Raw genomic sequence first — 22,619 nt, 5'->3', positions numbered from 1 at the left:
ATGTGGCTCACCACTGGCATCAGTGGAGTTCAGCAGAAATAGCCTGTAGTTCCCATGAGACAAATTTGAGCCACCTTCTGAGACTTTGCATTCATGTCTGAGCAGGAATGACTATCCTAGCTTCCTTTCTTCTTTTTCGTTTATGCACACTTCGAGTCACTACAGAAGACATCTATTATGGATGAAGCTTTTAGACCTCCCTAAACAGAAGAGTAGTGAACACTGGGTTGCTCATTTTTAACATCTGTAAAATTGGTTTCAAAGCATTTCTGTTTTTCTTTCGAAGTGTCTAGGAGACCCTTCTGGTTCACTGGTCCCTGCATTGCTGTATGTCCCAGAAAAACAACTGAGGCATATAATGCAGTATGTTGTTCCAGTGCCTTCTGGTAATTCTTAGAAACATGGAAAACATCACAATTATAAAAATGGTGATCATGTGGACTTGAGAAGACTTCAGTACAGATCAGTTACAATTGTAAATGAGTCAAGTTCCTTCAGTTCTATAAACAGAATATGATAAGTTGTTGGATTCTACAAACTTCCCATTCCTGGTTGCTGTATTTAACATAACCGCAGCTATCATCTGTTGAAATTGAGAACCATTTGGGGTAATTCTCAAGACACAACCAAAGGCAGCAGCCAGAACACCCCAGGAGGGTCCCCATCTGCATGAGGTCTTGTTAGGAGCCATGCACTCCACTTGCAGTGCGACTCAGTGCAGTGGCCTCCCCTTGTCTTCTGATTAAAGGGGACCTCTTGATGGGAAGAACAGTTTGGCTGCTGGGCAGCAGGAGGTAAGAACTACCTTTTTGCATTTCATGCTAAATGTGCAAAAGGAGAGTTGTATAGACTTAAATAACAGCCCTGCAAAGCAAGCATCAGCTTTCTTCCTAGGTTCAGCTGCAGATAAAGACATTTCTCTTTTCTTGCATGGTGTCTGGATCTCTTAAAGCTGTCTAGGGAGTATAGAGTGGATTGATACCTGAGGTACAGCTGGCTGCTTACAGGAGGCTGTCTCATGCATTTATGCACACTTTGCACAACCAGTCTGAGGGGCTGGGAGAGGCGGTGGGTGCTCAGGTTTACACCAGGGCCAGGAGAGCGGGTCTTGCAGTGCTATGTCAGATGGTACCATGCCCCCACCCTTTCACAATACTCTGTGTGCCCACCCTGAGCCAGGTGGGCCGTTCACCTCCTGAGCCAGCATGTCATGGAGGAGGATTCCGTGGACATCTCTGGAACTTCTTTCTAGCATGAGGACTTTTCCACATGGGAGATATTTATTTAGTGCAGCTTTCTTCTATTCCATTAGCAATTATTCATTGATTAAAAAAAAAAAAAAAAAGCAACTGAAGCAATTTGAAGGCTATTGTAGCTGCAGCTGGATAATGTGATATTTCCCTCAGGCCCTGAGATGTGTTTGCCAGTGGCACAAACAGTGAAGCTGCTACCTTTACTTTTCCTCTTGAGTTCCCTCAGAACCATTGCAGTTTTCCACAGGGAGACCAAGATGAACTCACAAGCCTGCAGTTGCTAACATGTCTTCTGCTTTGTTTCCCAACTGAGACATACCCAGTGTTACACTGCTGAATGAAGCTGGGTAGGCTGCTGAGGTTCCTTACTGTGAGGCTGAGGCAAAGGCCTCATTCTACCATATGGAGTCCCAGCTTTCATCCTTGTGGGCACACTAAGGGTGTGGCTCTGGAGGGAGAGAAGAACAGCATTCTGCAAGAGACTGCAAAGATGACTGAACAAGGCTTAGTCCAGAAATATATATATATATTTAACCAACAGCAAAATGCTTTCCTACATACAAACATTTACCAAAAAATGTTCTTTTTTTTTTTTTTGCTCTTTTAAGAAATGTTTGAATTTCTTTAAAGAACAATGGTATAAAATCCAAATTTGTGCTTATGATATTTTGAGATGCAGTGGTCTCTCAGTTGTCTTTGAGAGCAAGAGATCAGGGTGAAAGTAAATCAAAAGTGAATTAAAGCATAACCACATTCTGTTCATATTTTTGCACAATAATAATCTGGGTGAGAGTGAGTGTGGTAGAGGATGTTAGTTGCTGAATGCAGCTGACAACTTCTTTCTCGTGCACTCATTCTCCACGATGAGAAATTTGCAGTGTTATATTATATAACTACTGCTGCTAACCATTCAGTTCCATCTTTTTAAATATCAGCAGAGCAACACCCATATTCTAGTGCTGTGTTAAGAGTGGAGGGGCTGTATAAAATATAAAATAACATGGTGCTGATGGAACCAAAGGGGTAGAGGTGAGGTTTTTCTTCGACTTGTTTCACTGGTAAAACAATGAAAATAATCAGATTCAATACTGATGACATTCTCATTTTCTGTCTTATTTCCCCCGTTCAGTCCCTTCCTCATGTGCACAAACCTCTCTTTCTCCATCCAGTCTCTAAGGCCAGGGGGCTCTCAGCTCCCCTCAGAACTGAGGTCCCATCATTCCTGTTTTCAAGAAGTTTTCTGCACTTGCACTTCCTGTTGACTTTAGGTAAAGAGGGGCATTTGGGCAACTACCTTCCATGTGGAAGGAGAGGAATCCTCATCCTTTTGGGATGATGCGGATGTGGAAGCTCAGTCACTCCCGAAGCCATTAGTCACCACTAAGCACAGAGAAAAGCCTGGTGGTGGCTTGGGCAGCTGGAACAGCAGGGAGCTTCTGCTGAGGTGATGATGCAATGAGACAAATTAACAGCAAGTCCATAAATTTAACCGGCTGTCAGATGTTATTGAGGGAACAAGTCTGGACCATGCGCAGTGTGAGTAAAAGTGCTTCAGCAGCTGCAGCTGTCGTGCAGTGTGGTCTGCTGGTGTGTCACTGAGCTTTTCCAGGTGAGCTCCTGACAGGTATCCTGCCATCTGAGAACTACCACAGGAAATAGATGTTTTCTCCCTATGATGTATGGCAGAAAGTCAGAGCAAAAAGACTGGGTTTGGGGGATTTTTCTGAGTAGGGCTGGGGAGAAGGGCAAAGAGGTCAGCAAGCATAATTCTGCACGTCACAAGGAGTGACACTAAGAATACCATATCTAGAAGGAGACACTGCTGTTTCCCCAGGTAAGTTCTTTACTCTGTAGGAATTATAAACAAAGAAGTTCTGAAAAAAATTATTTTCAGTAAACACAGATATCTTTACTGTCACCTTAAATGTCTTCCAGTGCTACCAATGAGAAAATATAGCTAGAAGCGCAAAAACATGACATTCCAAAGACTTTGAATGAAGCATTTATTACACAGTTTTACAGCTCTAACTTTCTTCCCTTTTATTTCCAGATTTTAGAAATTATAATATTCTGCATTCTCCTTTATTTTAACAAAAGAAAAGCTGTGAAGCACATCGTGGTTTTGTTAATGATGGTGGCACTGCTGGGTAAGAATGTATTACTCACTTTGATGTTCCTGTCAGTCACTTGATAATTCCTCATCACCCAGACTCCCCAGCTAGTTTAGATTAGGGTCACTTCAAAGGGAAGGAGAATCACTGAAACATTTCACATCATTTTCCTGTAGTCTTTTTGAAGAGAAAAGCCAATTACGGAATGTAGTTTCTGTGCTTATTGCTGGGGCTAGTTCTTTTTTGAGATCTCCTTATACGAACGTGGTGTGTGCAGTGATACTCTGAAGCTTTTTTAACCAATACTTTAGATATCGGGAAAGTGAACTGTTTGAAACTTTGTTTTGTGGAGCAGAGCAGGATAGCTGTGGAAATCAGCTCTTTAAGCCAGAGCAGTTTAAGACTGTGTAAGCACTCTGTAAGTGTATGCAGTGACACCCTGCAACTGTATGAGAATTTGTACTTCACCATCTTTCTAGAAACACAACAAGAATTCAGCGGGTCACTGAAGTTTGCCCTTTGATTAATGTTGCCACCAGAAAATAGTTGATACCCAGAGAAACAAGAGAGAGCATTTAATCAGGCAGTTTTCACTAAAGTCAAATTGGAACTAGTTCTGAAAAATACCAGGAGGCTGTCTCTTAAAGCTCCACTGCGAGCAGGCTTATATTAAGAATTTGTCACCACTCCATCTCTTTTCCCATCCTTGTCTTGTCAACTTGTCTATGAAACCCTGATGGTACACCACCTTCATACACACATCCATGTCAGATGCCATTCTGTCAGACTGCCCCTCTGCTGCCATCTGTCACACAGCAACGACATGTAGCAGAATATTGGTGGGAAGGTTCAACCTCTACTGCCGTACCACCCACATCTGCCTCTGACGTCATGGGCCGACATAATCAAATAGGAGGTATTACTGTTGGAGAAGCCCTTGTATTTCCACTGAGTTCACTGGATGGATGTATCATCCTGCAAAGACTTACAGAGCATGTTTCTCATGGAGCTGGTCAGAACTGTTTTGATAAAACTGAATTTCAGTAAAGTTTGCCGGTGACACACTGTAAAACCCATTCAGATTTATTGACCGCCTTCTTCCAGACTCCTGCCTGCCTTCTCACCTAGCTGGAAAGCTCGGACTTCCTTTCATATCTAGCTTTCTGGGACTGTCCCCCCATTAAATTTCCCAGCACCTTGAACATTAGGATCAGCTGCTCTGCAGAAGCCTTGAAGGATTTCCTTCTCCCTGTATGAGGCGGAGATCGAAGAGCCCCCAGAGCCATTGGTCTGTTTGACTGCTCCTGGTTTGGAAGAGAGACTGCGAGCCCAGACAGCTCCTAGCACAGAGCCTGGCAGCTCTGGCAGAGCTCGCTGAGCTGCCTGGTGGTTTCCAACCCTGCAGTGCTCCTGGGCAATGAGTGGTTTGGCGTCCTTGCCACACAGCTGAAGAACTCAGGATGGATTTCCATGCTCATCTTCCACAGTTTGGGGCAGGCCCACCAGAAGGGAGATGCGGTCCATCAGGCTGTGAAGCCCTGTGTGCTTGTTTTGCTGTGGAGCCTGCCAGTCCTGACACCAGCAGTGCCAAAGTGACGTATGGGCATGCTGAGCAGCGGAAGAGCTGGAAAGCCCAGGAGGCATTCACTGCAGCTTGGTGGCCAGGCTGAAATCAAGCAAAAAAAACAATTGCAGCTGGTGGCTGCTGAGGTTTTGGTGAGCATATGCAGCTTCAGGAAAAATGTGTCATTATTTCTGCTCTGTTAAAAGAGGCACAAACAAACAAATCCTGGTTCATGGGAAATTTTGAAATCCTGACAGTTCCCTCAAGCAGGAAATCCAGAACTGTGGCTGGCTCCAGCTCCTGGTGTTGCTGTCCTGGTGCCTGGTAGTCCCTGCAGAGTTGCACTGCTTCCTATCTGACATTTCTGCTGGGCACAGCCATGAGGAGCTGAGGGTGGGCTCCCCATCACCCTATGCGTTCCCTGCCCTTGGAGTGGCTGCAGGACAGGCAGATGAGGAATGGGGTCACCATGCCCAAAATTCTCAGCGGCAGCTCACGGGAGGGGATTTCTGCTTTGTCTAACATCTGCACAGATTCATTCCTGGTGGAGGGTTTGTATGCATGTAAATGAAATGTAGAAAGAGAAGGCAGCATTTGTGTTCCACTGGGTGTGAAAGCTACTTCCATTTTGAAGAAAATACAGAGGTGATCATAAAATCTGCAGATATTTTACTTACTGTAAGTCTGCAAGTCCATTTGGTGAGAATTATCTTACCTCATGCATATACTAGGAGTTATCGTAAGTTTTGAGGGAAATATTTCAGATTAAAGTGGGATTTCTGAGTTTCCTGCTCTAACAGCTGGACAGTGGCATCATTTGTCACACTGGCTTGGAGGGGGTCGTTCTTTCAGAGCCAGAGAAACCATTTCCTAGGGGTTTCAAACAGAAACCTATTCCAGGTCTATGTAAAAGAGCATTCTATCTTTTCAAACAAAACAAAGCCAAAACAAACAAACAAAAAACAAAACAGCATAAACCAAAAAATCCCCTTCTGCTTACTTTTTCTGGTTTGTTAAAATTATAAGGGAAAGAAATGACCTTTTTATCAGAAACTATTATTCAGCAATTTTTACTCAGTCGGACAATTCAAACCACTGATTTTTACCTGGAAGTGTTCTTTCCAAAATAATAATTCTTCCTGGTACAACACAAATCTCAGTTATTATGTGGGCTGCTTGGTGGGGGCTTTGTGTATTTTTGCCTTTTTATCATTTGCCCCCGTGTGGGTCAGGATTTGACCCACTCTGCTAGCTATTACTGCTGCGTTTGGTGAACTACTCTGCCTATTTCAATTATAGAGCAGGAAGTAAAGCATGAGGTGCAAAGGTTGTCACTAAAGGAGTGAATTCCATGATGGTGAGCAGGATCATCACAAGTGCATGCAACTCCTAAACTCCCCCTGAACTTTTGGACTTACTGTAAGAAAAATGCTTGCAGTCAAAACCTCAGACCCAAATCCATTCTTCTTCCCCCACCTTTCCTCCGAGCCCCTCCTCTGAACTCTTTGCACAGTGTAGCCTGCCTTGCCAATCTGAATTTCACTGCGACAGGAGGATGAATCAGACACAGAAATTCAACACTCCCAGCTCTGGAACAGGGTGGAACAGGATCCCAGCTGGGGACCGGTGCTCCTGACGATGAATTACCTCTCTTCAAAGGTCACCGCTGCACCCTGACTCTTCTTACCATTTTCAGTTTGTTTTGAGTTTGTTTTATTTTTTCTTGCAGTCATCGCAACCTCTTTGGTTTAGCTTCAACAAACCAAGAGCGCACTCCAAAAGGAAACCTAAAGTAGCTCTGAGCTCAGCTCTCAGCCCCTTTTCTAAAAGATGTGCATTGCGAGACTTCTCCAAACTGCTGACATATATACCAAATCATTGTCTGCTGGGACTTTTTTTGTGGTGATGCACTGACAATGACTGAATGGATTGAAAACACACTATTCTCCAGGCTAAATCCAGTAATGGTCTTAAGACTCACCCCCCTGACATATAGTGCAGACCCTGTGCTCACTGCCTGGACTCTGAACATAACCTGTGGGGAGAGTTAGGAGCTTGGTGACACGATACCACAAATCAGCTCTGACCAGCTCCTGTCACAGCAGAGAAACCCTGAGGGTGAGTGGTTATTTCTGGCTGCTGTGTCATGTGCAGGCTGCTATTAGGTGTGCTGCCTTCTCTGAATGGAGAAGGAGGCCTCTCAGGCCTGGATAATGCAACAAGGTCTCCAAATGAGCAGCTGGGGCTGCATGAAGGATGTCTGAGCACCTCTGCCCATTGTGGAGGGCATATACCCAGCAGTGGGAAATGGATGGGGTCTTTCTTTGAACCCAGCTCAACTTCTATCTCTCTCTCACACACAGTGCAAGATTTTATTAGTCTGTTACCTCTGCCACACTGAAAGCAGGGAGACTTTGGACAGATGCAGGGTTGCAGACATGAGTTCTGCAAGACCTGCAAAGTGCATCAGTAAAGCACACATGGAGTTAAAGCCACTCTGAGCTGAGACAACAGCTTAGCAACTGCTTATAAATCACACGCGTGGCTTTAGGTGCCCAAACTCTACCTCAGTGTCTCTTAAGGCATCAGTTCGGTGGCACTTCTCTCACTGATGCTCTGAGGTCACTGCTGTGGGTCCTGCCCTGCTAATCTTTCCCTTTCCCTTTCAGCTTCGCTGACTGTCATCGCCGTGAAGGCTGTGGCCAGCATGATAACACTCTCTGCCAAGGGGAAAATGCAGCTAACTTACCCTGTTTTCTATATCATGCTCATTTTAATGGCAACTTCTTGTGTTTTCCAAGTCAAGTAAGTGAGTTTCTCTTTATCTCCTCACCTTTGTATCTATTTATCTGTCAGTTCTTCTCAGCGCTGACACGGACCCTAGATACAAGTTGCTCTTAAAGGCAGGAAATTCCTGGCAGAACCCTAACAGATGCATGAATTGCCTGCAGCTGATAATACTGTTTATTTACACTTTACTTCTCAGTTTATAATTGGTTAATTACACAGATGCTGCTTCCTCTCACTATCACCTTAAACAAGGTTCTGCCAAATGTGGTTCTTCTTTCGGCACAAGTTTCGGACCCATTAAATGAAATTTATATTCCTGATACTTTTTTCTTATTACTTTCAGAAATCTTCAGTGCTGAATAATCAAATGGCCACATTTACCCTCATTTTGCACCTCTTGTCCCTCGCTCATGCACTCATCGTACTGAAGAAGAGTTTACCCCTGCTTTCTCCCCATCTCTGTTACATCTGCATGCTGCTCTCTGCTGCCTTGTATGTCTGTGCTTTTTTAGGAAATAGCTTTTGGTGAGCGGGGGACGTCAGAGTTTTCCCTGCTGGCCTCTGGCCTGTTAAGTGATTGTTTTATGCTGCCTTTGCAGATTGCTGGGGGTGGCAGCCTGGTAAAATATGAGTTGCAGCTGAACAGAGAGTCCCTTCCCTTTTTGCTTCAGGTGCTGATAGCATCATTCAGTAATCTCATCTAGACTGCTCCAGTGCTTACTTGCAGGATTATTTTCTGGTAGAAGAGCCAATCCAGCTTTGCTGTGGCAGAACATACCATTCCCATGTGGAATCAGAAAGTCCATGCGTTATTATGCAGTGACTCTCCATGGCTGACTCAGGAACTCCGCCATAACCAATAGTGGAGTGATTTACATCCAGCTTGTCTTCACCGGGAGAACAGCTCAGGGCATTAAAAATAGGAAATACAAGTTTGGTAAATAGGAAGCTGCTGAATTAACCTCTCCTTGCCAACAATTTCATGTTTTCTTTTTTCTGGGTCAAAAATGAAAATGGGCCCATTTTGTTTCCTGGGCTCAGCGACTCTTCGTCCTTCCTCTGTTGGAAACGTTTTCTAATGGAGACAGTGCTGTCAGTCTACTTTTTTCATTTTCTTTGTCTCTTCTCTTATTTTATTTGACTGTCATGTCAGCTCACAACAACAACCTGGGCTGCTGCAACCTCCTGGACTCAGTGCTGAGCTTCAGTATCACTATTTTAGTACCTGTGACCAAGTTTGTTGCAAGTGGGAGAAAATAATGAGGTGTTTTCAATGACTTCAAAATCCTGACTATCCTGTGGATATGTAGGATTTCTTTATTTTTAAAGCACCATGGAGACTGTTCAACAGTTGCTAAAATAACCATGCAATTACTTTAATGGCTAAAACAGATCCAAGCTTGGATTTTTACTGTTCACATATATTGTACCAGTGAAACATTTAAGTGTGGTTCTTTTTATAGGTTTTGAATACACTCTGCAGTCTTCTGATTTTTCTCTTTCAGTTTGAAATGCGCCGTTCCTATAACAGACTATCGGTGCATCCAAGAGCTCATGCTCATGATTCATCACCTTGTGGGTAAATGTTGATGGCTTTGGTTTCCTTACAAGTGGGTTAGTGCTTGGCCTTCTTCGCCTGCTGATGCAGAATGTGTGGGCTGCTCCATGGCTGGTGTCTCAGTGCTGCAGGTTTGTGTGCAGTGCACACTCATGTGCTTCTGCAAACTCTTGCTGATTATTCCAATGAGGGTTTGGGTTGCCTTTTTGAGGAGCACAGCAGAGAGTTTCCAACCCAAGGAGTACAAGCCTGGAGCCACTTTCCTGGACTTTCCCAGTGGAACTGAGTGTGTCTGGGTGCGACTGCATGGGATGATAAACATGCAAACACGTGCTTTAGCCAAGTTGGATTGAGCAACAGCAATGTGGGCTTCAGCAAACTGAAACAGTTCTATGAGAACTTACGTATGCATGTCCGTGCTGGAAACATATCCTTACCCAACCTGCTTAAATTAGAGCAACTTGTCCCTGGCAGCACTTCTTCTAAGAGCTGAGGCACACCATGGCCAGCAATATCCTAGCATTCCTCCCTTATCTGTGGCAGGCAATTTTTCCAACAGTGCTTCAAAGGTCTCTCCAATGGCAATCTATGGCCAGAAGAATCCATTCCAACCTTCTTGCTTTGCTCTTTTCGTTTGTTTTTTTTTTTTGTACTCCGAAAAGTCAAAACTAGCAAGTAAATTCAGTACACGTACCCATCTGTCAAGGACTATTTGCTATAGTGGTAAGAAATGGTCACGCTTACTGAGCTGACGGAAGCCAGCTTAACCTTACTTCAAGTGTAATGAAACTCCTGTAGCCATGAGGTGCAATAACACTTGTTTTCCAGGTTCTTGAATCAAGCAATGCATCTATATGAAGCAAGAGCAGTTGTGCCCATTAATTTTGTGTTCTGCACTACGAGCGCCATCATTTCAGGTTGGTTTCTGGCCCTCAGTCTCTACAGAATGGTTTGCTAAAATTGAGTTTGCAGGAGTTACTGTCTTCAGACAGGACCACAAACCAGTCGTGTTTATCTCCACAAAAAGTTTTTCCTAAGTGACAGGTGTTTATGCTCTGAAAAATGAGTCCGTTCACAACTTTCAAAGCAAAATAAAAATTACCAAATTCTGGCATTTCCAGAATTGATTTGTACAGTTTGCTGTGCCTTACTGGCTGACTAGAATTACCTGCATTTATCTTAGCCGCATCTTGACATCCAGCAAATGCATTTCCCATGTGCACACCAACTTCCCCGTATCTGAGCTGGTAGAGTAATTTTAACAGCCTGGCAAACTGCTCAAATGACAACCAGCTGTGCTTCATAGTAGTTAGTGTATATTCAGTTTCAGAAGGTGGAATTCTAGGTTAAGTGAAGGAAATAAAATGACTCCAAAGACCTTTTAAGCATTTAACATTTTATTCTGGGTGAGAACTCTGAACTCAGTGCTGTTAAAGAGGAACTTCAGATCTTGGAAATGGTGCAGAGTGGAAGAACATGAGCAGGGAAGACAACTAAGACACTGTATCAGCAATGAGCCAAAATGATTGTCTTGTTATAACATTTATGACTCATTTTAACACACACCGGGGGCTTTCCTGTCATTGCTGCGCAGGAGTTTCTCATGCAGAGCTGCCATTAATGAGAAGGGGAGTTAGCTTCATGCACAGATTGCCTCGGCACCTGCATTAGGAGGCCTACACTTTGTGACTGAGACTTTTGCCAAAAGGGGGTTGCATTCTTGCAGCCATATGGGGAAATTGGCCTTGTGCCTCCATAAGAGATCAAGTACCTATTCAGAAATGGCTTAATGGCTTTGAGACTGGATACACATGCATTTGCATCAGGTTAGTTAAACCAGTGTAGGGCTTAGAGAACAAGCTTTGCTGAATCTTGCTGGGATACTCGTGGAAGATACCTCCTCTTGTGATTTCCCCATCCCAAGCTGCAGCCTTTGAAGATACAGTCACACTTCAGTGGCTCTGGTTCACACTCTGGTGTTTCTAAGCAAAACTATGCTCATCAGTGGTTTAAAGCAAATACACTTGGCTGTGCGTTAGGGCAGCTGAGATCCAGATACACATATGGCTCTGTCATCTCCACTGCGGAGGTACTAATTCCCATTCGAGGAGTGACCAGAAAGAGTTGGTGATCCTTTCAGCCAGAAAGATTTGGCAAACTTGGTTGCTGGAGCCCTTAACTTGGTGCAAACACCAAGGGCACAGCTAGTTATCAAAAACCTGTTCCCAGTTGGAGTTAAGATGTCCACACTGTTGGAGTGGCTTAATTAAATCCACAAGGAACCTGCTAGCTGCATGCTTGTGAGTTAGACTTTAAGTTTGACCTGCCTAAAATTGCATTGCTGACAATGCAAAAAAATGCCTGCATCTGTGCAGTTACTAGCACAGCACATGCTCCAGCCTGATAGACTAAATCTTCTCCAGTCTCTTGCAGTATCTTGAGAAAGCCTTGATAACGGAATACGGGTATATAATATGAACCCACCACAATGTGTATTAATACCATATTTGGGATTTTTTTGCTCCACTTGAGCATGACACCGCTCCTGACCCTCCCAGCTGTAATTCATATCACTTGGAATCCAGTCAAGATCTGCAATTCTTGTTTCTGTCACATTCCAGGGGTCATATTTTATCAGGAATTCCAAAGTGCAGCTTTCCTGAGCGTGTTCATGTTTCTGTTTGGGTAAGTGTATCGGCCTAAAATCTGCACAAACGCTTGTACTGCAACAGCACTGTCTCATGGAACCCTTTTCTCAGTAAGAAGAAACCCATCTTGTTATTAAACTGTTATGGAATAGCCATTATAGTAGGGTGAAAAGACATTAAAGGAAAGACTAATGTCTGTGCTATGGGAGTTTGGAGGCCTGGTTTTGAATCCAAATATGTAAAAATGTGAGACACTTATGAACTACTACCATGATGGAATGAAGAGCTAGCAGCAAGTGTTCCTCTTGCAGGAAGGAGAAATCACTGCTCTCCGCCAAAGATGATGTTGTAGGGGTGCTTGTGTCTATCCGAGAAATCTCCTGTGGCACATTCCACCTGCGTGTCCAGCTGCCCTTTGATACTGTTAGGTGTAGACACTTAGAGGAGTTGCTTGCCTGCAAGGATCTTCCTGTGCCAAGGAAGCATGCCTGCTGAAAAGCGCAGACTGTGCTAAGAAGCTGTTAACATGCATGTTTGAAGAAGGCCCTGAGTGTTGAGAGCCAGAAATCCGATGGCTCCCAGCACATCAACAGCTCATGGAACAGGTGAACATTACTTAAGGATAGGCATGAGATGGTTAAAAGCACCTCCGAGAACTGCTGGACCATCATGTCCCCTCGCTGTCAAACAGCTGGGCCGACAGCTGTAGACATCTTCATCCCCTGCAGTCAGTAGATGCACAGAACTGCAATGCTGCATGACTGCAGGAAAAGTGAAAGAAAATGGAGATGAGCAAATCCAGCTATAGATTTGGCAGGCAGGAGATAGCGGTTGTGTGTCCGACACAGAGTAGATAGGAGATTTGTCCAAGCGTAGCAGTTTCTCATTGCTCCTGGCTTACAGCTTGCCCCTGAGACACACAGTCGAGTGAGAAAAACAACAGAGATGTTGATTGTCTGCAACAAGCCCGAGTTGTTGATGAAATCGCAGATGCTGCAGTGCTAGCTTAGATGCTCTTGAAGATTTGCTCAGGAATCCAAAGGTTGCAGTCTCACGCTCACAGGTATTTGATTAGGTATACATTACTGAAAGCGACATTTTTTTGCAAAGCCCTTGGAAGCAAATGTAAAGCTTCAGGAGGCACAAACTAGTCTGACAGGAGCCCAAGATGAAGTTACAGAGCTGCCAGCAGGAAAAGGTTCTTTAAAAACAGAGCAGCTTGTGTTTGGAAATCCTTGAACAAGAAACATGGGTAAAAGTTCTCATCTCAGGCGCAGTGAACTGTTTCTAATAATATGATGCCACTGTTACTTTGCAGGTGTCTCCTGTCTTTCCTCAGCGTATTTGTAATTGCAGTAAATAAAAAAGAGGAGCGTTTACAAGTTCCTTACGTTGACTGTGGATGTATTCCTGGTAAGTAGGACTTTTTTTTCTGTCTGTTTAAAAATGAGATATCAGATAATGGAATGACCTTGGAGACTTGAGTCAGAAATGTGCTCTAGTCGTATTTAATAAATATACCGTTCCCTTAATTTCTATTCCTGTTCCCAACAGATTTTTCAAATAATTTTTCAGAGTTTTTCCAAGCTATTGTTACAACCAGTCAAATGAAAACAATGATTACTGGAGCAAGGAATGTTCAAATGATGGATTGGTTGGGGGATTTGTTTTATTAAAATTCTTCACGGAGTTGTTGTTTTTCCCTTCTCTCACCCTGTTTCCTTAGGACAAAAATTGACAGACAAAATACAACCAGATTCTTACGGTTCATGCTATGGCACTTTGAATCATAAAGATGACTCGGGGAAAAGTCAAAGCTGAAAGAAGAAAGCACCTTACGTTCCACTTAACGAGAGGAATGCCACTGGAATAAGAATCCACAGCACCTTTTCATTGGATGTACTCAAGTAGACATTGAATTCCTGCATGTTGATGAGTCATATGTTATTTAATCCTACTTAATTTATCCCCTGGCTGTCCCAAATGTGTTTTGAAGATAAAGAAAGCCTTATGAAAAACTAAATATGCATTAATGAAAGGAACGTTCTCGAAGTATAAATGCCTCTTAGTGACAAGGAAGGATATTTTTAGACTTTTAGTTGCCTAGAAATGCAAATCGGCACATAACAAGGATTTTTAATATTTGTTTTTGAAAACCCCCAGATGTGCATAGAAGCTTAAAGACAAAGATGGGAAATGAGGATTTTTGCGAGAGACTTCAAAATATTCTTCTGCATGTCTACTGCCTATAAAAATCTGATCCTGCTTGTTCGAGAAGCAAAACTGTAGGCATATATGCAGTATACATAAACATGTACACGCATTTTTACTGTGTGCAGAGGGAAAATCCTGATTATCTTTTGCCATCAGACTAATTCTCTTATCTTCAAAGGACATAAGCACTTATGTGAGAAGGAGGAAGGAGGCCAGCATTTGTCATAAACCTCAGCGCACATACGCATATTTGTGAGGTACCCAGCCAAGGTGGAGATGGGGAATCGTGTGTGGCAACTTACATCCTTCCCATGTCTTGGGTACTGGGCTGGACTGGCCATATTTTAAGTTAGTCTAGTCTAGTCTGGGGTTTAGCCACTGTTTTTAGGAAAACAGGGTTTTAATGAAGGAAATGCAAAGAGGAAATGAGGGATCCAGGCTTCCTCTCTTTATATGTATTTCAGCATGCAGAAAAAGCTCTGTATGATAGCTTGAGTGATACAAATATGTACAAAATCTTGGGAACTACTAACCAGGGAGGAGAGGGTGGTGATGCCCTGGCACAGGCTGCCCAGAGAAGCTGTGGATGCCCCATCCCTGGAGGTGCTCAAGGCCAGGTTGGATGGGGCCCTGGGCAGCATGAGCTGATGGGCGGCAGTCCTGCCCATGGCAGGGTGTTGGAACTGGGTGGGCTTTAAGGTCCCTTCCAACCTAAATTATTCTGTGGTTCTATGGTATTGCAGGAATACTCCTAAAATAGAAATTAAGGCAAATCCTGCACCCTTACTACACCCATGGTAATCTTGCGTGAGGAAAGCCTGTAAAACATGGGGTCACAAGAGTCACGATAGCAGCGCAAATTTTCCTTCATTAAATGGTAGTTTCTCTACATTTATTTGAAGGGCTGACAGCAATGGGAGACCATAGCAGTGCTCAGGTCTGGGAGGTTGTGCTGTCCCCCCATCCCAGCCTCCTGGAAAGAAAGCTGTTGCTGGGCATTAATGGTGTGCCCATCCTCCCTGCTGGTAGATCCAGCCTGCCTCAGCTGACGCTGCAATGCTCAGACACCTCCTCTGAGAAAGAAAGTGCTCTTGAAAAGCATTCAATAATAGCCTTCACATCTTGGACAAGATACTTCTTTTGGGATTGGATTAATCTGCTGTAATGGATATGGGCTGTAGGCTGAGCAGATTTTGTTTTATTGGGATATGATGAAATGAGATCTCCTTTTTTTTTTTTTTTCCCAAGCAATTGTTTATTTCATTTTAAAATAGATAGAGCCAAAGATCCATGAGATGGTTTCACTTCAAACAAAGTGCGCACAGCTCTGTAGATTTTCCTATGCAACGATGTCCCAGCTGTGAAGTTTGCAGAGCTGTTTTTTTACTGTGGATCTTTTCCAGCTGGCATGGGACAGGGCTCAGTGTCTACACCTTGCTTGTACCAGCTGCCTGCCCACAGCCTTCCTTTACCCTCTCGTAGTTTGAGTTCACGTTTCTAAAGCTTAAGATACAAAAGGCACCAGATTCTGTACGCTTTCTGCAGGGAATAAGGGAGTACCTCTATGCCCCCTATGCCCTTTGCTTCTGGTTCGTCAAATTTAAGTAACTTTCTGATTCTCAAGTGAGAACATGTGCTAAAGATGTAAATAGGAGGCCTATCGTTTTTCATTCTATGACTGGCGACATAAAGTGGGAAATGGATTATTTTTGCTTCATATTAAAATTATTGGCCTTGGGCATCTTTCTGAAATCTGTCTCCATGATTCAGGAGGGCTGAAGGAGATACAGTATTTTCTTAGAGTACGAAATGAACTGTAAAAACCCATAACAAAAGTTATTATCGATTTTTAATTAATTACTGTATTTCTTCTCAAATAACATATCTTTTCTTCATATGGGCTTATACAAATCTGTAAGGGTTAAAATGTTTTCTGTAAACTTGAATGTAATTAAAATTATTTTTTAGAGCAAAATTTTGGCAGGAATTATGTGCAATTAAAATTTGTGATTAGACATGATTTTGGAAGTGTGATCATATTCCAACAAATTAACATATCACAGGGTCAGAGAAACGCGATAATGAAAACTTATTACTGCTCTGCAAAGAAAGGAACATGATTTGTTTCAAGAATCAGTTTCTAATCAATGCTATTTTCAGGGTGGCCAGGCTGCCCAGGGAGGTGGTGGAGTCACTGTCCCTGGAGGTGTTAACAGACATGTAGATGTGTCACTGAGGGACGTGGGTTAGTGGGCATGGGCTGATGGTTGGACTAGGTGATCTCAGCGGTCTTTTCCAACCTGAATGATTCTATGATTTTGTGATTTTGCTTGTGATGTTTAGGTGACAATTAGCACAGACACATGCTTACTGAAAAAAGTTTTTTTTTACTGGAGCACACACAAAAAAGGCCCCTGGAACCCTTCTTTTTACCAGTGAGTTATTTTCTCACAGTGTTTTTCCTGACATCAAATACACGTGCCAGATACAAAATGTGAAACTTGCACCTGCAGACTGAACTTCCTTGAGCAGATGCTCCACAGAATCTGAGGAAATAAAACTGAAGGGAGTCACGGAGGACAGTCAGCATCTCATGTTGTCCCTGGTGGCTCCAGGCTGGGATTTCTGACAGACCAGAACCAGCAGGATTCACTCAGTGCTTGTTCCACTACTGGTCAGCTGCAGTAAAAGATGAAGTATTAACTGGCCATGGGCCTGGAAATGGGAACTCTGGAGTAGAGCTAGGCAGTTTGTGGTTTTTTTGCCATAAAAAAATATCAGGAAAAAAAAACACATTAATCTTGTACTGGATTCCTACATCTGCCAGTGGTAAGAACCTGGCATTTGCCTGTGAGGCTTGGTGCCTGCTCCTTGCTACCTGTCAGCTTCTGGTGGCATGTAAGGGCTCTGGTCAACTAAAACCAAAAGAAGGAGATCGGACTCCATACCTCGAGCTTCTGTGCTTTGAAGCTGTGGTGATGACGCAAAACCCTGGGCCGTGGATAGTGAGCACTGAGGAGCTCTCGTGGGGCTAAGGTAGGCAGCTCATGGCATGAGGAGAGTCCTGAGGGCAGTGAGGAGCAGGGACACCTGCACAACTTGGCATTAGGACTGATTTTTTCTCTCCAATCACCATTTGTTATAAGGTGCATGAACAGTGCTGGGAGGATGGATTGGGACCAAATATCCCAACTCCTGACCTCAAAATGGTCTCCCTTTGCAATCTCTCCTCCCAACCCACTTGCAGGATCTTTGGTTGCTTGCAGAGAAAACTGATAACAGTGGGGTGCAGATGATTAGACGGAGCTGTCTTTCAGTTTGGCCTTCTGCTTTTATCCTCTGAGATGTGACCCTTTTTCTTGTTTAATTTTTTTGTTTATTCCTTTTGGAGAAATCAGCTGGGCTATGTTAGCAGCTGGCCCAAAGAAGATAAAGGCTAATTACCATAATTATTATTGGAGGGCCAAGCTGGATGTTGTACAGCGTGGGGTTTCTTGAGGAGAAAAAGGTAGGGGAAAGCTCAGCTCTCTGGATTCACAGGATTTTGAGTAGTTCTGTGTTTGCAGTGTTTCTGGGTACTGGGACAGAATTAGAGACATTAGTGAATAAACAGTGAATCCATATATTATTGAATGTGTTTTTAATTTTTTTAACTGATTTGGAAGTGAAGGATGGCCATTCTCTGCCTAGAGAAGCAGAGAGAAAATCAGATGGAGATGATAGCCGATGGGAGATGTTTCAACTGTTTGGAGCTGGAAGAAGCACAGAGGCTCCTTCCAACCATTACATTATTGAAGGGCAGCACTGGCAAATGCACCACTCCGTATTAAGCAGTTACAACTGTTAAGAAGGGATCCTTGTCCTCTTGTCATGTCTAAACCTGTTCAGAGGACAGGAGGCTAATCTGGCTTCTTAGGCTGCACATAAACATATTTTTGAAACATATTGAGCCAATTTATGGACTCTGGCCCCCTTGAGCATCCCACGGATGCCTCTTTTGTGTGCACTGTCTCCCATAAAGAGCTATTGTGGAAATCAGACTGTGTGGTGTGTGTGTACTACAGGCTTACTCTGTAAAAAGATACCGGTATTGCAGCATATTTCCCTTGACCTAGGAAGAGTTTATAAGGAAGCTGTGGAAACCTACAGACTTAGATAATGTTCTCTTTACTTCTTGATTGCCACCCGAGTTAGCAAAGACAGTTTGGGGTATCCAAAGGAGCAGAACTACTGTCATCTCAGGAACTTCCAGACTCAACAGATGAGACACTGAATAAAGAGTTAGGGGACTACTCAGAAGGTTTCTTATTTAATCTACATTCCAGTTTCGCTCTTAGGCCCCTGAAGTTAACCCAAACGTTTCAGGGGGAAAGTGAACTTAATAATATGAGATCTGCAGTAGCATTTTGATTGCTGACAGACATGGCCATCGGTAGCGGCAGGAAGCTTTGCACGGACACACAGGAATGGGATCAGGAGACTGGTAAGCTGCAGTGGGCTCCTGGACAACTTGCCAACAGTGCCAACAGGGCAATGCTGACAGTTCTCAGAGCAGCGCTACTGTAGGAGAATGACTAGACAGGTGGCTTAAACGCTGACTGTTTAACATGAAGTTAATGTATCACTGCAGCTGGCGGCACTAATACCTTAAACATGAAAGTGGTCTGTGGTTGTTGATGAAGGAGCCAATTTCTGTATTTTGCTAGGTCACACTGGGGAAAATGGAAATGACTGATTTAAGCTTCCAGCACAAATATGCACTTGCCAGCTCTCCAGTTGGAGATTTCCACTCTTGGAATAGGCATTGCCTTGCCTAGATGAAATCTTTGGAGCCTGTTGCCAGGTCTTTTGCCAGAATCATTAAATGGGTTGAAAGAGCAGCACTGTCATTCATCTTCTGTTTGATAGCTAGTAGGCATACATCCAGAGCAGCATTAACACAGGATCAGGACTTTTCTCTCTGTTTAAAAAAATGAGTGTTTTTCTTGAACTTCAATAGCATGTGCACAGGCCTGGAGCCTCATGTTGTCAAACGCTCTCGGGTGCACTCAGCCAGCAGTAAGGGAGAGAGCCTGCATGGCACAGAGGCAGCTCGTTAGGTAGTCCTCACCTGTCACTGGAGATTACTGCCAGTAACACATCACATGGCAATGGAGTGCAACACCAAAGTACTTCTCTGTTGTTTTCCAAGAACAACTGTTCTGTGTTTTACAAGGGAAAGGAGAAGAGGAATATTATTCAATATTACTAAACATCACAGTTACCTATGTGTTTATTTTTTCCAAACAATATCTAACAGCTAATTAACAAGCCTGTCCTGGAAACACCGGCTGGGTTCTGGGTGCGTGGATGAAGTTGGGTTGCAGATAGGAGAAGGCAGCGTGCCGTCACCTTGCCTGGCCTGCTGCCTGCTGCAGGCACTGCTGTGCAAGGCCTGTGGCTCACCTACAGGAGAAGGCACTCCGTCCTCTCCTGTGAGTCAAAGGAGAGGATCCACCGCTGCCATTAGCAATGCGTACTAGCAGTGAGTCATTGTTTGCTTTTGAATTGTGCCTTATGTCTATTTTAAAGTGTCTGGATTTAGCTTGCAGCTATTTGTCTTTTACCAGTGATTTAAAGCACTTGGTGAGTCCCTCTAGTAAAATACAGTAAGATGACTTGGGCTTTTTGCCGAGCCAAACAGACGGACCTTTTAAGTCTCTCACCATCAGACATTTTTGTCAGCCTCAGACTGCCTTCTGTGGTTGTTTTCTGCTCTATCTCCATTTTTCCAGAGTCTAAAATTGGCTTAATGAGTGCCAAATATGGTGTAGAAATCAGATCCTAACACCACTGACAAAGTAGCACAAGGCTGGGCTGGAGCCAGAACGCAGTGGTCTAGGTGCCTGGCTTCCTCTCTTCCCCAAAGCTGAGCCTGGCCCAGCTGCCATCTCTCCCAGGAGGTGCCTGAATTTTTTGTTTTTTTTTTCACTATACCTTAACGGTGGCTGTTTTGCACTCCCAGAGATGCAGCAGTCTAGATAATTCTTAGCAATTTGACTTCTGAGTCATCCCTGAGATTGGTGATAGTCCGAAGAGGTCCAAGGTAGGTCAGCGCAGCTGGAAGCCCTGAAACTGGGTGACACGGAAGCGATGGCACTGGGCAGTAGAACTGTGGAAACACAGAAAAGTGTGGGTTGGAAGGGACCCTTGAATATTACCCGGTCCTGCCATGGGAAGGGTGTCTTTTGCCAGACCAGGTTGTCCAATAATGAACACTCGCATGGATGGGGCAGCCACAGCTTCTCTGGGCAAACTGCTCCAGTGCTGCACCACTCTCACTGTAAACAGCAGCAGCAGGAAGCAACCTCGCACAGCTGCCCTTTCTCCAGTGCCAGAGCAGCTTGAGCTCAGCCCAAGCATTTGAGAGCAGTGTGATTTTTTTAGCAGCCATTTGGGGTGCAGTAAGTAAACAGAATCATAGGATCATAGAATCACTTGAGTTGGAAGGTACCCTTAAAGGTCATCTAGTCCAACTCCCCTGCAGTGAACAGAGACACCTACAGCTAGATCAGGCTGCTCAGAGCCCCATCCAGCCTGACCTTTCATGGGTGATGAGGCATCCACCACCTCTGGGCAACCTGTTACAGTGCTTAACTACCCTTACTGTAAAAGAACTTTTTATTTATGTCCAATCTAAATCTCCCCTCTTTTAGTTTGAAACCATTTCCCCTTGTCCTGTCACAACAGACCCCGTTAAAGAGTCTGTCTCCTTCTTTCTTACAGCCCCCCTTCAGATACTGAAAAACTACCCCAATACTTCTCTAGGCTGAACAGCCCCAGCTCTCTCAGCCTGTCTTAATAGGGAGAGTGTTCGATCCCTTGTATCATTTTTGTGGCGCTCCCCTGGACTCACTCCAGCAGGTCCACATCTCTCCTGTACTGAGGACTCCATATCTGGACGCAGTACTCCAGGTGAGGTCTCACCAGTGCAGAGTAGAGGGGCAGGATCACCTCCCTCGACCTGCTGGCCATGGTTCTTTTGATGCAGCCCAGGATAAGGTTGGCTTTCTAGGCTGCAAGGAAGGCTCTCAACGTGAGGACAGCCTGCCCAAAAGATTGCTCTTGCCTCAAGATTGATGATAGCTCACCAGAGAGAATCTGAGTGCTTTAATTTGTGATACATAGCAGAAAGGTTCCTGCTCCCTCTGCCTCTCACTGCTCACAGTCTCACAGGGAGGATGCATTTTGAAAGCAGCAGCTCAGGCATCTCTCCTCCGGGATGATGTGAGCACCTGATGACCCAAAATGGGGAATCAGATTTTGGTATGGCGAAGAAATGCATTTGTATTTGAGATAATTTTGGGATATATTTATAAATCTTAGTCCAGTGATACAGCACAGAGCAGGCACAGCTCTTTTGCACTGCGAACAGTTTGAATTATGTGTTTTGAGTTGTTTGGGGTTTTGTTGAGCTTTTTTTTTTAGTAATTTAAAATTAACAGATCAGTAAAGTCACATCAATCAACCTAAGGTAACCTGTGGTGGAATTCTTCATTTAAAAATAAATAATAATAAAAAAGCTGATTTTACAGTGAAGTCTTTGCAAATAAAAGGCCATGCTGGAGCACTTTGAATGTGATTATGGTGACTCATATTTTTAATGGCTTTTTTTTTATCTTGCAAATGGCTTCTTTCCAAACAAAGTCCTACAAGGCCTCATATAACAAACAAGGGTTACTGCTCTTTTCCACACATAACATGAAAAATATCCTTCAGCGGAGCGGAGCGAGCTGCAGCCCATCTGCTGTAGCTTGGCGTGGCGCGGCGCAGCTCCCTGGCCATTACGCATGCCTCTCAGTAAAGCAAACCACCTGTTTCCTGCACAAGATTCCGCCCTGAGCCTCCCGAAAGCTTCTCCCAGGGTGAAATCCATCCAAACCGCTGATGGGGGATGACAACCTTGGCATTCTCTTCTGCTGCGTTTGTTGTTATGCTGGTTGTTGTTTGCCGAAGGGCTCCGTGGACTTTAGTCTTCTTTTCCATCCAGACTAGAAAAGGGCAGACTGTGCCAGAGATAAAATAGACTCTTACTTTCCTGCTGATCATGCTGCCTTATTCTTCAGCTGTGGTCGGCAAAGGCGTCACTTGTGTGCTCCAAAGGACACCTTTGAAAGAGAGGAAAAGCAGAGAGAGATGTTTTGGGGCGAGCTGGCCAAGGAGGGGCCTGACCACGGGCCCCATCCTCAATTCAGAGCCTGATGGTGCAGACACAGGGCTTGGCCAAGCCTTACATGGATCTGTGTGAAACAAGTGGCCATGTGAATTCCAGGAGTATCCCAAGTTCACCAGATGCACTGGTGAACCTAGGCACTCACAGCAAGGCAATCTGTAATTCTGCCAAGGATATACTGAGCACAAAATGGCATTTCCCCCAGCTGCTGGCCATCACACTGGCCAAGCTGCAGCCAAAGCCATTACACAGCAGCTCTGAGCACCCTC

General features: G+C 44.2%; 1 protein-coding gene across 1 annotated transcript in view; it reads left to right on the top strand.

Annotated features, from left to right (window-relative positions):
* Positions 1–16,158, top strand: part of NIPAL2 (NIPA like domain containing 2) — a 49,366-nt gene extending 33,208 nt beyond the window's left edge. Inside the window, exons 6-11 of the mRNA XM_021386078.1 lie at positions 3,304–3,400; positions 7,598–7,733; positions 10,105–10,193; positions 11,898–11,961; positions 13,243–13,337; positions 13,651–16,158. Coding sequence (XP_021241753.1) covers positions 3,304–3,400; positions 7,598–7,733; positions 10,105–10,193; positions 11,898–11,961; positions 13,243–13,337; positions 13,651–13,745 — 576 coding nt within the window. The 3' untranslated portion in view covers positions 13,746–16,158. The remainder of the gene's footprint in view (positions 1–3,303; positions 3,401–7,597; positions 7,734–10,104; positions 10,194–11,897; positions 11,962–13,242; positions 13,338–13,650) is intronic.

Source organism: Numida meleagris, chromosome 2 (assembly GCF_002078875.1).
Source record: "Numida meleagris isolate 19003 breed g44 Domestic line chromosome 2, NumMel1.0, whole genome shotgun sequence".
Lineage (NCBI taxonomy): Eukaryota > Metazoa > Chordata > Aves > Galliformes > Numididae > Numida > Numida meleagris.
Note: the sequence above shows the minus strand (reverse complement) of the source record. Positions and strands in the feature narration are given on the sequence as shown.